The sequence below is a fragment of the Hemitrygon akajei genome, chromosome 9 (assembly GCF_048418815.1).
Source record: "Hemitrygon akajei chromosome 9, sHemAka1.3, whole genome shotgun sequence".
NCBI lineage: Eukaryota > Metazoa > Chordata > Chondrichthyes > Myliobatiformes > Dasyatidae > Hemitrygon > Hemitrygon akajei.
In genome coordinates this window covers 134,018,958-134,032,371 of record NC_133132.1, presented here as the reverse complement: position 1 = coordinate 134,032,371, position 13,414 = coordinate 134,018,958, and the positions used below count along the sequence as shown (strand labels likewise).

The 13,414-nt window shown below is 41.4% G+C and overlaps 1 protein-coding gene across 1 annotated transcript in view; it reads right to left on the bottom strand.

Annotated features, from left to right (window-relative positions):
• Positions 1–2,783: 2,783 nt before the first annotated feature.
• Positions 2,784–13,414, bottom strand: part of LOC140732823 (uncharacterized) — a 50,930-nt gene continuing 40,299 nt past the window's right edge. The window contains exons 10-13 of the mRNA XM_073055453.1: positions 12,398–12,520; positions 7,749–7,871; positions 3,906–4,010; positions 2,784–2,999 (exon numbers count right to left, since the gene is read on the bottom strand). Coding sequence (XP_072911554.1) covers positions 2,944–2,999; positions 3,906–4,010; positions 7,749–7,871; positions 12,398–12,520 — 407 coding nt within the window. The 3' untranslated portion in view covers positions 2,784–2,943. The remainder of the gene's footprint in view (positions 3,000–3,905; positions 4,011–7,748; positions 7,872–12,397; positions 12,521–13,414) is intronic.

Sequence of the window (13,414 nt, the reverse complement as noted above, 5' to 3'; positions counted from 1 at the left end):
TTGAGTTAATTTTTTACCAACAGATCCCCGCTGTTCCCTTTGCTTACCTGCCTGTCCTTTCAATACAATGTGTATCCTTGGACATTAAACTTTCATCTATAATCTTCTTTCAACCATGATATTCTGCATACCGTGTGCATTCGAATATAACACCTTCAGTTCTGTGTTCACCCTTTTCAATTTTGTCCACCTTTTACATTGCAACACATCCTGTTGACTGCAATTTTGCCCTCTAATCAGCCTCTCTTTCATAGGAGTCTCACTACACATTGCTTCTGTTTGTAAACCAACTACCTTGTTCTCAGCATCTCAGCATTATCATTCCAGCTCCCATCCTCTGCCAAATAGTTTAAACACTCCCGAACAACTCTAGCAAACCTGCCCACCAGGATATTGGTCCCCCTCAGGTTCAGGTGTAATCTATCCCTTTTGTACAGGCTGTACCTTCCGAGAAGAGATCCCATTCTCTTTTAACCCATTTATGGATCACAGAGATCCATAAATCTGAACACCAGCCCCCTGCACCAGTTCCACAGCCACACATTCACCTGCCAAATAATCTTATTCTTACCCTCACCGGTGCGTGGCATGGGTAGCAATCCAAAGGTTACCACCCTGGAGGTCCTGTTTATCGGCTTTCTACCTAGCTCCCTAAAATCTCTCTTCTGGACCTCCTTACCTTGTCTATATAACCATATAACAATTACAGCATGGAAACAGGCCATCTCAGCCCTTCTAGTCCGAGCCGACGCTTACACTCACCTAGTCCCACTGGCCCGCACTCAGTCTACCTATGCTATTAGTGCCATGCGCGTGAAGAGACCAAGTAGCAAAAGAAAACAATATAAATGTAAGAGAGCAGTCAAGCTTATTAGGAATGGTCAATGAATGACAAGATGAATGACAGAAAAATGGGGTGCCCAGAATCTCTTCAATTTCTGCAACGGCCAACTCATTCATACACAACTCATTGGTATGTCTTTTTAGTTTATGGGAATTTTACCTGTGTTTTGGAAATCATTTGTATTTTAGAAATAGTTTGTCATTTGGAAATTTCTTATAAGATAGAAACCCTCTGTACATTTTGAATGTGCTTTAAGATTTCTATCTAAATTTAAAATGTGTATCCCTAAAAATAAATGACCTGTTAAAACTATGTAGTTAGCTGGAAGTATCTCCTCCTTGGTGAGAGGGGGCATGGAACACATAGTGAGTTTTGACAGCAAAGTCCACCATAGAGGGTAAACAGGTAAGCGAACTCGCCTTTGAAGATTAGGTGGCTACAGTATAACCTCCCTTTAGTGAGGGTACAAATAGTTATCTATATTAGATACAGCTTAAGATCTTTATTTGAGTAAAGAACTTTGCAGTCAGAACCCAATGCCATCACGACAGGGGACTGCGTTCAATCTGTCTACGTTTGTCAATGTGGCAAAGAAAAATGGGAAAGTATGTCTTGAGGAATACTAAATTCCCTAGAAAGTGGAATTCACCCTTTTTTTTGCGTTGCTATGCATTTTCTGCCTAAAGCAATAATATCCACTCTACTATGCTGAACAAAATCATGAAATTAGGGGGGGAATGGAAAAAGTTGAGTTAATTTATTGCTAAAAGCTTTGATATTACCCATCAAAACTTCTATTCAGAGTTTATGTGTAATATCATTGTTATACTGACTGTAGAGAAGCAAACTCCTAATATCACTGCCCCGCCACATTAGAAGATGCCATGAAGGCAAGGAGAAATGAGGTGGGGGTGGGGGTAAATGTGAAAGACTAGCTGGAGGTGAGACTCTACACTCCAGTACAATTGAAACACCTTTCATGTGATGAACTGACGTATTCACCTACAGTGACACGTGGCCCCAAGGTGCTGCAAACTGGGGCTTATTAACACAACAGTCATTATAGCATGTTGCACTGAGGCATGAAATGCATCGTTATAGGATCACTGAAGGAAGGCTCAGTGGCTCCCATGCTATTCCAAAGTCACTTATAATTTATGCAATAAAGTATAATTTGTTCATGGCATTTTTACAACAGGTCACACTTTCATCAAAATAATCTGAGGTGATAGGTGGAAAAGGTAAATGGCTAAAGAAGGTAGGAGCTCCTCTCCTATCAGATTCAGATCCTACTTAATCAAGGCAAGCATAAGTTCAGTATGTAGCTCAGGAAATAAAATTTATGTACAAAAGATTCCCCAAATGATTGGATAATGATCGGGTACCATAACAAAGAAAAGATGATGCCTTATGCCATGTTTGGAGACATTTTTGATGTATGTACAGTACTTGATTCAGAAGCATGCCATTTCCTGCATGAACTACAAATTATAAATAGTTTTACCTTAAATTACAGGATCAGAGAATAAAACACAGCAAGACACAGTTAGTTTATCTCCTTTACTGTCATATATATGTAATTGATACTAAAAATATACATTAATATTTCATTCAAATATACATTATGCATTCCCTTTTTAGTAATATTACTTTATATCGGTGACTAAAAATATTGTTACCAGAACCCTTTGTTTATGGCAATCCAATTGGTAGTAATTATTGTACGTAACATTTTAGTATTTGTTTATCATAAATCATTTCAATAACTAGCAACCTAGTTATTTGTATACAGTCAGGACTAATTCTAATATATAGCACTTAAGAAATGTATCACAGTAGTAAAGTCAGCACCTTCATCAGCTGAGCCAATGCATTGTCTAGTAATACCAGTTAGAAAGATTTGGGTAATACTCTAGTTTCTGTTTACTTCTTAAATATGTTAATTTTATATGCCTTATTACAGCCCTTAAAACCTAGTTTTAGTCTGTAAGTACAAATGTTGGGATTATTATGAATATGATTAGAAGTTCAGAACGAATTAGCTAAACAACTACAAAAAGTTAGCATAACACTCTTTAAACAGAGTTTACACGCAATGTTCAATATCGTCCCAGTTCACGTTCAAATCTTTGTATCCTTTTTGTTACTTGATCTAGTATAAAATAGTTAAGGATCATTACCACTGGTCTGTAAAAATATTCTATTTTTATGTAAAATATACTCTTCAACCAAATCTTTCATTGAATATACATAAAACACTAAGAAGATGACATAATTTATTTTCTTCGATATCTTCTGATTTTAGCTATCTTTTTAAACTTTCCCTACAGATATCAAAGTGGGATGACATAAGATGTAATCCATCTGTTCTAAAGTACTCTAAATTTATGCAGTTCAAGAGAAAGTTATGAATCAGTTGTGAGTTATTTCACTACCAAGAAGTACTTCTCGTGAATGAGTACCAGCTATTCTCATCCATTGAGAGCTTCTGTATTTTAGCAATCGCTTCATATTGAGCATCCAGTATTGTTACATTTATCAGGCTGATCAATCATTATTTTTAACCATCTATTACCTCATTCAGGTAGACAGAGCTCGTCAGCCTGGGAAGGCAGTCCATCTAAGAGAGGGAAAACTGTGATTTCAAACCTCCGCTGCCTTGTGGCCATACCCACTCATGGAAAAGGCTTCAGGAGTAAACCCTGAGGACAAATCCGGAGCTGGGGTCCCTAAGGCAGTCCGACGTTGCCTTCAACCTCGTTATAGCAACTCCTGCGATGACATTGGTGCCAAGCTGTATCAGCCTTAGACAACATCGGTGGCGTGGAGAGGGGAGATTTGCTGCATGGGCAACTGCTGGTCTTCCATACAACCCTGCCCAGGCCTACGCCCCGGAAAAGACTTGCTAGGCGCTGATCCATTGTCTCGCGAGACTAACGGATACCATACATCAAAAACTGTTTTCTGCTTCTGATAGATTTACAAAGCTTATGCAAAGTAACTCATTAAACCATAACGAATAATCTAAATGGAAATATGAACCACAGCAGTAAAAGGATATACTTGCTTGACAGTTTTTGAAAAGTAGATTGGACATCCCTTTGGAAATCAAGAAGAGCTTCACACTGGCATGGATCTTTAACAGTGATTCTTCCCTGAGCTTCTTCTGCAAAGTAAAGTTCTAACTTGTGAATATAGGTATCTTTAAGAAGTCATTAATAATTTAAAAAATGAGAAAATCTGCAGGTGCTGGAAATCCAAGCAACACACACAAAATGCTGGAGGAAGTCAGTAGGCCAGGCAGCATCTATGGAGAAGAGTACAGTATAGTCGACATTTCAGGTCAAGACCTTTCATCAGGACTGGAGAAAAAAAGATGAGGGGTCAGAATAAGAAGGTGGGGGAGGGGAGGAAGACATACAAGGTAGTAGGTGATAGGTAGTGGGAGGGGTGAAGTAAAGAGCTGGGAAGTTGATTGGTGAAAGAGATACAGGTTTGGAGATGGGGGGGAGTCTGATAGAAGAGGACAGAATGCCATGGGAGAAAGAAAAGGAGGAGAAGTACCAGAAGGAGGTGATAGGCAGGTAGGGACAAAAGGTGAGAGAGGGAAAAGGGAATAGGGAATAGGGAATAGTGAAGTAGAGGGATGAGGGCATTACTGGAAGTTTGAGAAATCGATATTCATGCCATCGAGTTGGAGGCTACCCAGATGGAATATATGGTGTTGCTCCTCCAACCTGAGTGTGGCCTCATTGTGGCAGTAGAGGAAGACATGGACCAACATGTCGGAATGGGAATGGGAGTGATTGGGAGGCCACTTTGCCGAGCACCCATGCTCAGTCCACCAGAAAAAGCGGGACCTCCCAGTGGCAACCCAGTTTAATTCCACTTCCCATTCCCATCCCGACCTGTATCTCTTTCATCATTCAACTTTCCAGCTCTTTACTTCACTTCTCCCCCACTCCCAGTTTTACTTATCACCTTGTGGGTTTTCCTTTCCTTCTTCCCCAACCCCCCAGTTTCTAATTCTGACACCTCATCTTTTTTTCTCCAGTCCTGATGAAGAGTGTCAGCCCAAAATATGAACTGTACTCTTTTCCATAGATGCTGCCTGGCCTGATGAGTTCCTCCAGCATTTTGTTTGTGTGTCACTAATAATTTAGTTGCTTTCATAAAATGTAATTGAAAATGTTTTAGTGCTTTCAAGATAAAGATTACTAACAGAATAAATTGTGTTTATGGAAGTATTTTACTCACTTGAAACAACACAGCAGTGGAAAAGTTATAGAAAAACTGATCAACAAAAATTCTGTTTCAGATACTCTGTTTAAGTCACTCATCAAGAAATGGAAAGAATATGGCACAGCTGTAATTCTGCCTAGAAGTGAGTGACTGTGCAAGAAGGGGATAGTGAAGGAGGCTACCAAGAGACCTATGACAACTCTGGAGGAGATACATGCTTCAGTGGCTGAGATGGGAGAAACTGTGCATACAACTGTTGCCCGTGTGCTTCACCAGTCACAGCTTTATAGGAGAGCGGCAAAGAGAAAGCCACTGTAGAAAAGAACTTACATGAAATCTCAGCTAGAGTTTGCCAGAAGGCATGTGGGAGACTCTGAAGTCAGCTGGAAAAAAGTTCTATGGTCAGATGAAACCAAAATTGAGCTTTTTGGCCAGCAGACTAAACGCTGTGTTTGGCGTAAGTCAAACACCGCACATCATCAAAAACACAGGAGCCCAAACATGAAGTACAGTGGTAACTGCATCATGCTGCAGCAGGCCCTGGGAGGCTTGTGAAGGTAGAGGGTAAAATGAATGCAGCAAAATACAGGGAAATCCTGGAGGAAAACCTGAGGCAGTCTGTAAAAGAACTGAGACTTGGGAGAAGATTTGTTTTCCAGAAATACGATGACGCCAAGCATAAAGCCTAAACTACACAGGAATGGCTTAAGGACAACAAAATTAGTGTCCTGGAGTGGCCAAGTCAGAGTCCAGACCTCAATCCTATTGAGAATTTGTTGCTGGACTTGAAAAAGACTATTCACTCACAATCCCCATGCAACTTGACAGAGCTTGGGCAGTTTTGTACAGAAGAATGGGGAAAAATTGCACTGTCCAGATGTGCAAAACTGAGAGAGACCTATCCACACAGACTCAAGGCTGTAATTGCTCCCAAAGGTGCATCTACTAAATACTGACTTGACGGTGGTGAAGAAGCCAGACGTTTGATACATCTTTGAATTTTAAGCAAGTCTGGCGACCCTTTATTCAATATTTTCAGATGATTTAATTTTATTTATTTATCTATCTATCTATCTATCTATCTATCTATCTATTTATTTATTTTTCTTTCTTTCTTTCTTTCTTTATTTATTTTCTTTAGGGAAAATCCTTATCTGTGAAGGTTCAGAGGTGACTGGAAGGATGTTTTTTCTCTTTCTTTTTCTTCTAATTTTATCCTCAAATGGACTGCCCAATCTTTCTTCTTTCTTTTTTTCTTTTTTTTTGGTCCAATCAATTTAGTGGGTTTTTTCCCTTAATTAATTTTCCTCTTTTTTTTATGATCTGTTAACAGTTGTTTTTTTTATTATATTGTAACATTATACTGCGTAACATTATACCTATTTGATTTTGACAATATATATTTTTCTTTATTGCTGTTTATATGTCTTTTGTATTATCTGTTTACTAAACTTCTCCTCTGATTTGTATATTTTTACTGAAAATCAATAAAAAGATTGAAAAATGAAATGAATAAATGAAGGTGGTGAATCAATTATTTTGTGTTTTATATTTGTAATTAATTTAGATCACTTTGCAGAGATCTCTTTTCATTTTGACACAAAAGAGTCCATTTTTCTGTAGATCAGTGTCGAAAGAGCCAAATCAAATCCACTGCGATTCAATGTTGTAAAACAGTAAAACTTGAAAATTTCCAAGGTGTGGGGGCGAGTACTTTTCATTGGCACTGTACGTACAATGTTACAAAAACTGCCACTTCATCAAGTACATACTGCCATTTCATCCACTTCAAATCTGTCAGGGTTCTTTTGAGAACCCTGACCTGGAGTTATACACTGACTACGGTTCTTTGCGGGATTGGGACCCGCTCTCAGGGTTTCATAACCGGTTGTTGTTGCTCGGCATGCCAAGGGCTCGGCCTAAGTATTCGGCTTGGCTTTGGAAGCCCAGGATCTCGGGGCTCTAGAGACAGGGAGATCGAGGGTCGGTGTCACGACAGGAAACTCGTGTCGTCAGGGGAGTCGGAATACATGCAGCTGTGTGCCCAGAGACTTGTGATCTTTGTGCACAGAGCTCGATAAAAAGCGATGTGGTAGACTTTCAACAACGTAAATCAGTGAGCTGTTTCTCATGTCTCCCCGCTCGCTGTGAAAACGGAGACACCTCTTTCTCTCTTATTAGGGAGAGAGAGAGAGAGCCTGTGGTATGTTGAATACTGGGTGAAATGCAAAGTCTTTGGAATAACTGCAAGTCCGTGTCTATGCTATTGCCTTGCTCACGCTTGAGTGCTCGGTAGTGGGTGCCGATGCTTTTTTTTGCCAGTGGGGAGAGGGGGGATTGTTATTTGCTGATGCTTATGCACAGGAGGGGGGAGCTGGGGCAGGTTTTGGGGTTCTAACATTTGACTGTCGTTCATGCTTTGGGGCACTCCTCTGTTTCCGTGGATGGTTGCGAAGAAAAAGCATTTCAGGATCTATATTGTATATATTTCTCTGACATTAAATGTACCTTTGAAACAGAGAAATTGAGACATTGGTTGATAAAGTATTGTTTTAGAACTTACCCTTTGATTAGCACTAAGAATTGTCACACCTGTAGCATACATTCTATTCCGAGTTTAAAGAAAATGAACATCAAATACTGTAAGTGGTAAATGACTTACTTGCACAGGTTTTCAGATCCTCATTTAGCATAAAACCAGAATGGCACTTGCAGTAATAGCCTGTGCCAGTGCTGACACATATCTGTTCACAGTCGTGATTTCCAATCGCACATAGGTCCACCCCTGTAACATTGAATTAGTCTTATTCTTAAAAATCTCTAAAATATTTGCAGTTACTTTAATGTGGACAATAATCACCGAGGCCCAGAATTTACAAGGAAAAGTCAACAGTCATATGCCACAGTTATCAATGTTTACTTGCACAGCTGACAACAACCTCAACATAATCACACGAAAGTCTGCAGATGCTGGAAATCCAAAATAACTCACACAGAATGCTGGAGGAACTCAGCAGGTCAGGCAGCATCTATGGAAATGAGTAAACAGTGGAGGTTTTGAGCCGAGACCCTTCTTCAGGGCTGAGAAGGAAGAGGGAAATGCCAGAATAAAAAGGTAGGGGGAGGGAGAGGTTAGCTGGAAGGTGATAGGTGAAGCCAGGAGGGTAGGAAAGGTAAAGGGCTGGAGAAGAAAGTATCAGGTAGGAGAAGCGTGTGGACCATAGGAGAAAAGGGAGGGAGGAGGGGACCCGGGAGAAGTAAGAGGCTAGTGAGAAGATCAGTGTGGTGAATAGAGGAATGGGGGGGGGTGGAATTTGTCTCCCAGAAGGAGAAATCTATATTCATTACATCAGGTTGGAGAATACCCAGATGGAATATAAGGTTTTGCTCCTCCACTCCGAGGGTGGTTTCATCTTGGCACATGAGGAGGCTATGGATGGACAAGTTGGAATAGGAATGGGAATGGAAATTAAAATATCTGGCCACTGAGAATTCCCACTGGTGGCGGATGGTGCAGAGGTGCTTGAAGAAGTGGTCCCCCAAATTACAACAGGTCTCACCAATGTCGAGGAGGCCACATTGGGAGCACCGGATATTATAGGTGACCCCAGCAGATTCAGAAGTGAAGTGTTGCTTCACTTAGAAGGACTGTTTGGGCCCTGAATGGAGGTGAGTGAGGTGGTGTATTTTGCAGGTGTAGCAGTAATTCCGCTTGCAGGGGTAAGTGCCTGGAGGGAGATTAGTGAGGAGGGATGAATGGATAAGGAAATTGCAGGGGGAGCGATCCCTGCGGAAAGCGGGGGGGAGGGGGAAAGGATGTAAAAATATATTTAGTGGTAGGATCCCTTTGGAAGTGGCAGAATTTGTGGAGGATAATGAGTTGGATGCGGATGCTGATGGAGTGACAGGTAAGGACAAGAGGGACCTTATCACTATTAAGGGGGTGGGAAGATGGGGTGAGTGCAGAAGAACAGGAAATGGAGGAGATGTGGGTGAGGGCCACAGTAGAGGGAAGGAAACCCCCATTCTTTAAAGAAGGAGGATGTCTTGGATGTTCTGAAATGGAAATCTGCATCCTGGGAACAGATGCAGAAAGGTGAAGAAACTGAGAAAAGGGAATGGTATTTTTATAGGAGCTAGAAGGTGAAGAGATATAGTCGAGATAATCATGGGTATCAGTAGGTTTATGAAAGACATCGATTGACATTTTGAATAGAGAATGGGATGGAAATGTCGGAGATGGACCTAGTGAATTTAAGGGCAGGGTGGAAGTTAGAGGCAAAGTTGATAAAATTGACAAACCATGAAGCAGCACCAATGGATCGTCAATGTAGCGGAGGAAGAGATGGAGAGTATAACCAGGGAAGCCTTTGAATGTGGGCTATTCTACATGACCAATGAAGAGGCAGGCATAGCTGTGACCCATGCGAGTGCCCATAGCCACCCCTTGTGTTTGGAGAAAGTGGGAGGAGTCGAAGGGACAATTGTTGAGGGTGAGGACCAGTTCTGCCAGACAGAGAGGGTGATGGTGGAGGGGGATTGGTTGGTTCTTTTGCCAAGAAAGAAGTGAAGAATTTTGAGGCCTTCTTGGTGGAGGATGGACTGAACATCCCTGGTGAAGATGAAGATGAGGCAGTCAGGGCCAGGGAATTTAAAGTTATTTAGGAGATCGAGGGCATGAGAAGTGTTGCAGATGTGGGTGGGAAGGGTCTGAGCCAAATGGGATAGAATGGAGTTGACGTACGAGGACATGAGATCAAGCCTGAGCAGGCAGAGATAATACGCCTACCCAGACAGTCCAGTTTGTGGATCTTGGGTAGGAGGAAAAAGTGAGTAGTGTGGGGTAAGGGAACTATGAGCTTGGTGGCAGTGGATGGGAGTTCTCCAGAATGGATGTGTTCAGTGATGTGTTGGAGACAATTTACAGATTGTGTGGAGTTGGGTCCTCCTCAGGGGGTAGGTAAGAGGAGCTGTCTGAGAGTTGCCACCTGGCCTCAGCAAGTTAGGGGTCAATGTGCCACACTACAACAGCACCCCCTTTGTCTGTGGGTTTGATTGATGGTAAGTTTGGGACTAGTGCGACGAGAGTGGAGGGCAGTGCGTTCTGAGGGGTAAGGTTCGATGAGGAGAGAGGAGTGCTGAAGTTGAGATGGTTGATGTCACATCAGCTATTCGAGATGAAAAAATCCAGAACAGACAGAAAACCAGGTCGGGGTGTCCAAGAAGAGGAGGAAGGTAGAAGACAGGAGAAGAGTTTGAGGTCATAGCAGGCGTGGAACTCACTGTGGTGCGGGCGAATGGGGACAAAGGTGAGGCCTTTACTGAGGACAGAATGTTCCACCTCTGAGAAGGGAAGGAGAAGGGATCAACCTTCACATTTCTCTGTGAACATGGAGATTCCAAGTTGATGTCAGTTGTTTGCAAAATTATTCCTGACATTGGATTCCAGATTTTAAATTCCAGGTGCTGAAAGAAGTACTGGTAGATTTAGATCTTTTATAATAATTAAACTGAGCACAATGTTTGAATGTTTTCTGGGAGTGGTGGGAGGAAATGAGTTACTCTTTCAAACCTGTTCATTATTTGAAAATTTTCTAATGGCTTTTGTTTTGCCAAAAACATACAGAAACATTTCACTTTTCTATCAACAAGCTAAGCGTAGGAATGTAACTTAGCACCTGTCAAAAGGTTTATTTAACAGTAATTTTAGGGAAGAGGATGTTCTGACTGCTATCATTCCTTTTCCTTTGAAAGTAGTGTTGGGAGGTGGAGCAGAGCCACCACTACACCTGATGCACCATCAATAACTCACTCTGAGACGTAAGAAGCGAGATATCGGCTTTTATTGACTGGAAGAATGAACAACACTACATCCTGGAGAATGAGGCCGGGCAACAGGCCTCAATCGCCTTTATACAGGGGCCTGTGGGAGGAGCCACAGGAGCAGTCAGCAGGGGTCTGTGGGAGGAGCCACAGGAGCAGTCCAGACAGGTATATGTAGTTCACCACAGCACCATCCGCCACAAGCAGGACTTTTTGATGGCCAGTCATTACTATTGACATAGTTGAAGCCTTCTTGTTGTTTGGAGTCTTTCTACTGAGGCTTCTCCACATTCACTTTGGAGAAACTGTGCAAGGTGAGTTCATATTTTTCTCATAGGTCAACAATGATGAATTTTGGGTCAATATATTAGAATTCCCCATATAAAATTTATAAAACTAATCTAAAGAAACACACATAATGATGGAGGAACTCAGCAGGTTAGGCAGCAAATATGGAAATGAACAAGCAGTCAACATTTTGGGCCAAGACCCTTCTTCAGGATTGGAAAGAAAGGGGTAAGATGACAGAATAAAAAAGTGGTGGGGAGGGGCAGGAAGATGTTATGGAGTGATGGGTAAAGCTGGGTGGGCAGGAAAGGTAAAGTGCCGGAGAGGAAGGAATCTGATAGGAGAGAGGAGTGGACCATAGGAGGAAGTTAAGGAGGAGGGGGAACCGGATGTGAAGAGTTAAGAGGTCAAAATGGTAAATTGAAGGGAGAGGGAGGGAATTTTATTTTGCCAGAAGGAGAAATCAATATTCATGCCATCAGGTTGGAGGCTACCCAGATGGAATATGAAGTGCTGCTTCTCTACCCTGAGGTGGCCTTACTGTGGCACAAGAGGAGGCCGCTGACCGACATGTTGGAATGGGAATGGGAATTGGAATTAAGATGTTTGACCTCTGGGAAGTTTTGCTATTGGAGGATGGAGCAGAGGTGTTCGACGAAGTCATTCCTCAATTGACGATAGGTCTCACCAAAGTAGAGGAGGCCGCATCGGGAGTACTGGGTGACACCAGTAGATTTGCAAGTGAAGTGTTGTCTCCCCTGGAAGGACCCTGAATAGAGTTGAGGGAGGAGGTGAATGGGCATGTGTAGCACTTAGGCCACTTGCAGAGATAAGGGAGATTAGTGGGGAGAGATGAATGCACAAGGGAATCGCGGAAGGAGCAATCCCTGTGGAAAGTGAAGCGGGGGTGGGGGCAGTAAAGACATGTTTGGTGGTAGGATCCCTTTAGAGATTGTGGAGTTGTGGAAAATGGGTTTGATAGATTTGGAAGTGGATTTGGAAGCGGAATTTAATGTTAAATGATAATATACCAGAGGTAGCTAAAAGACATTTGCATATTTTTTCAATTTTGATAACATTGTATATCATGAGGGCAATGCCAATTTTAAAGTTCAACATTGCAAACTACAGTAGCTATGACTTCACAGAGCAACCAATTCATCATGCCAAAGCATTCAGCCCTGCTAATAAATTACTTACTTGAACAAGTTTTCTGGTCCTCATTTAATATAAAGCCTGGATGACATTTGCAGTAAAAGCCGGTTGCAGTTGTCACACAGATTTGCTCACAGTCATGGTTTCCAGTAGCACACATATCCTCACCTGAAACAAATCATTGAGTGTAACATATCCATAAAATTGTTGAAGTGACCTAAAATTCATTGCTGCATTACAATGGAGGTATGTCTATATACAGTTAACTTACTTCATTAAAAGATCCTGTTAAACACCATTTATGTGGATAATGTGAGACAATCTTCAATTAGTGCTCTTAAGAGAATGTATTTCTTATGTACAATAAGAATTATTTACCAGGCCATGTCAGAAGCCACTAAGAATTCTGTACATTGGCCCATTCCCTGACCATAGAGATATCAATTTCAGGACTGATATGTGAAGGTAGAAAACATGAACTTGATGACTTTATTGGAATTAAGTTTGGTTCCCAAATAGGGAATCCTGAGGAGCTTGGTTCAGCAACCATACTCCTACTGACTAACAGAGGAGATTTGAGGGACCTTATACCCCTACTATAATTACGTATGGATACCTCAATCTTCCAGTCAGGTCATTAGAAATGATATTTTGATGGGTTGTAGATCTGGGGATGATAACAAAATGGATTTAGGAAAATAAAAGTTGCATAAAATAATGTCATCAATATATTCCTAAATGCAGTGCCAGAACCTCATGTAACTCAACTAATGTAAAAAGGTACAAATGAGAATAAAAAGCATTTTGTCCATCTTATTTATCCTCTTCTTAAAGTTCAAATCAAAATTCATTTTGATCTTCCCTGTTATCCCCAGATCTGAAACACACTAAAAATATCATTATTAATGGCCTGAATGGAAGGTTGAGAAAAGACCATAGTAAACAGTAAAAATGGTAGAAACCAAAGCCATGAAGCTTTAAATAGCATTCAATAAGAGTTTGGTAATGCTACAAAACTCTACGTTTCCTTCACTAATGACTTTTGTTGTACACAAAACATCA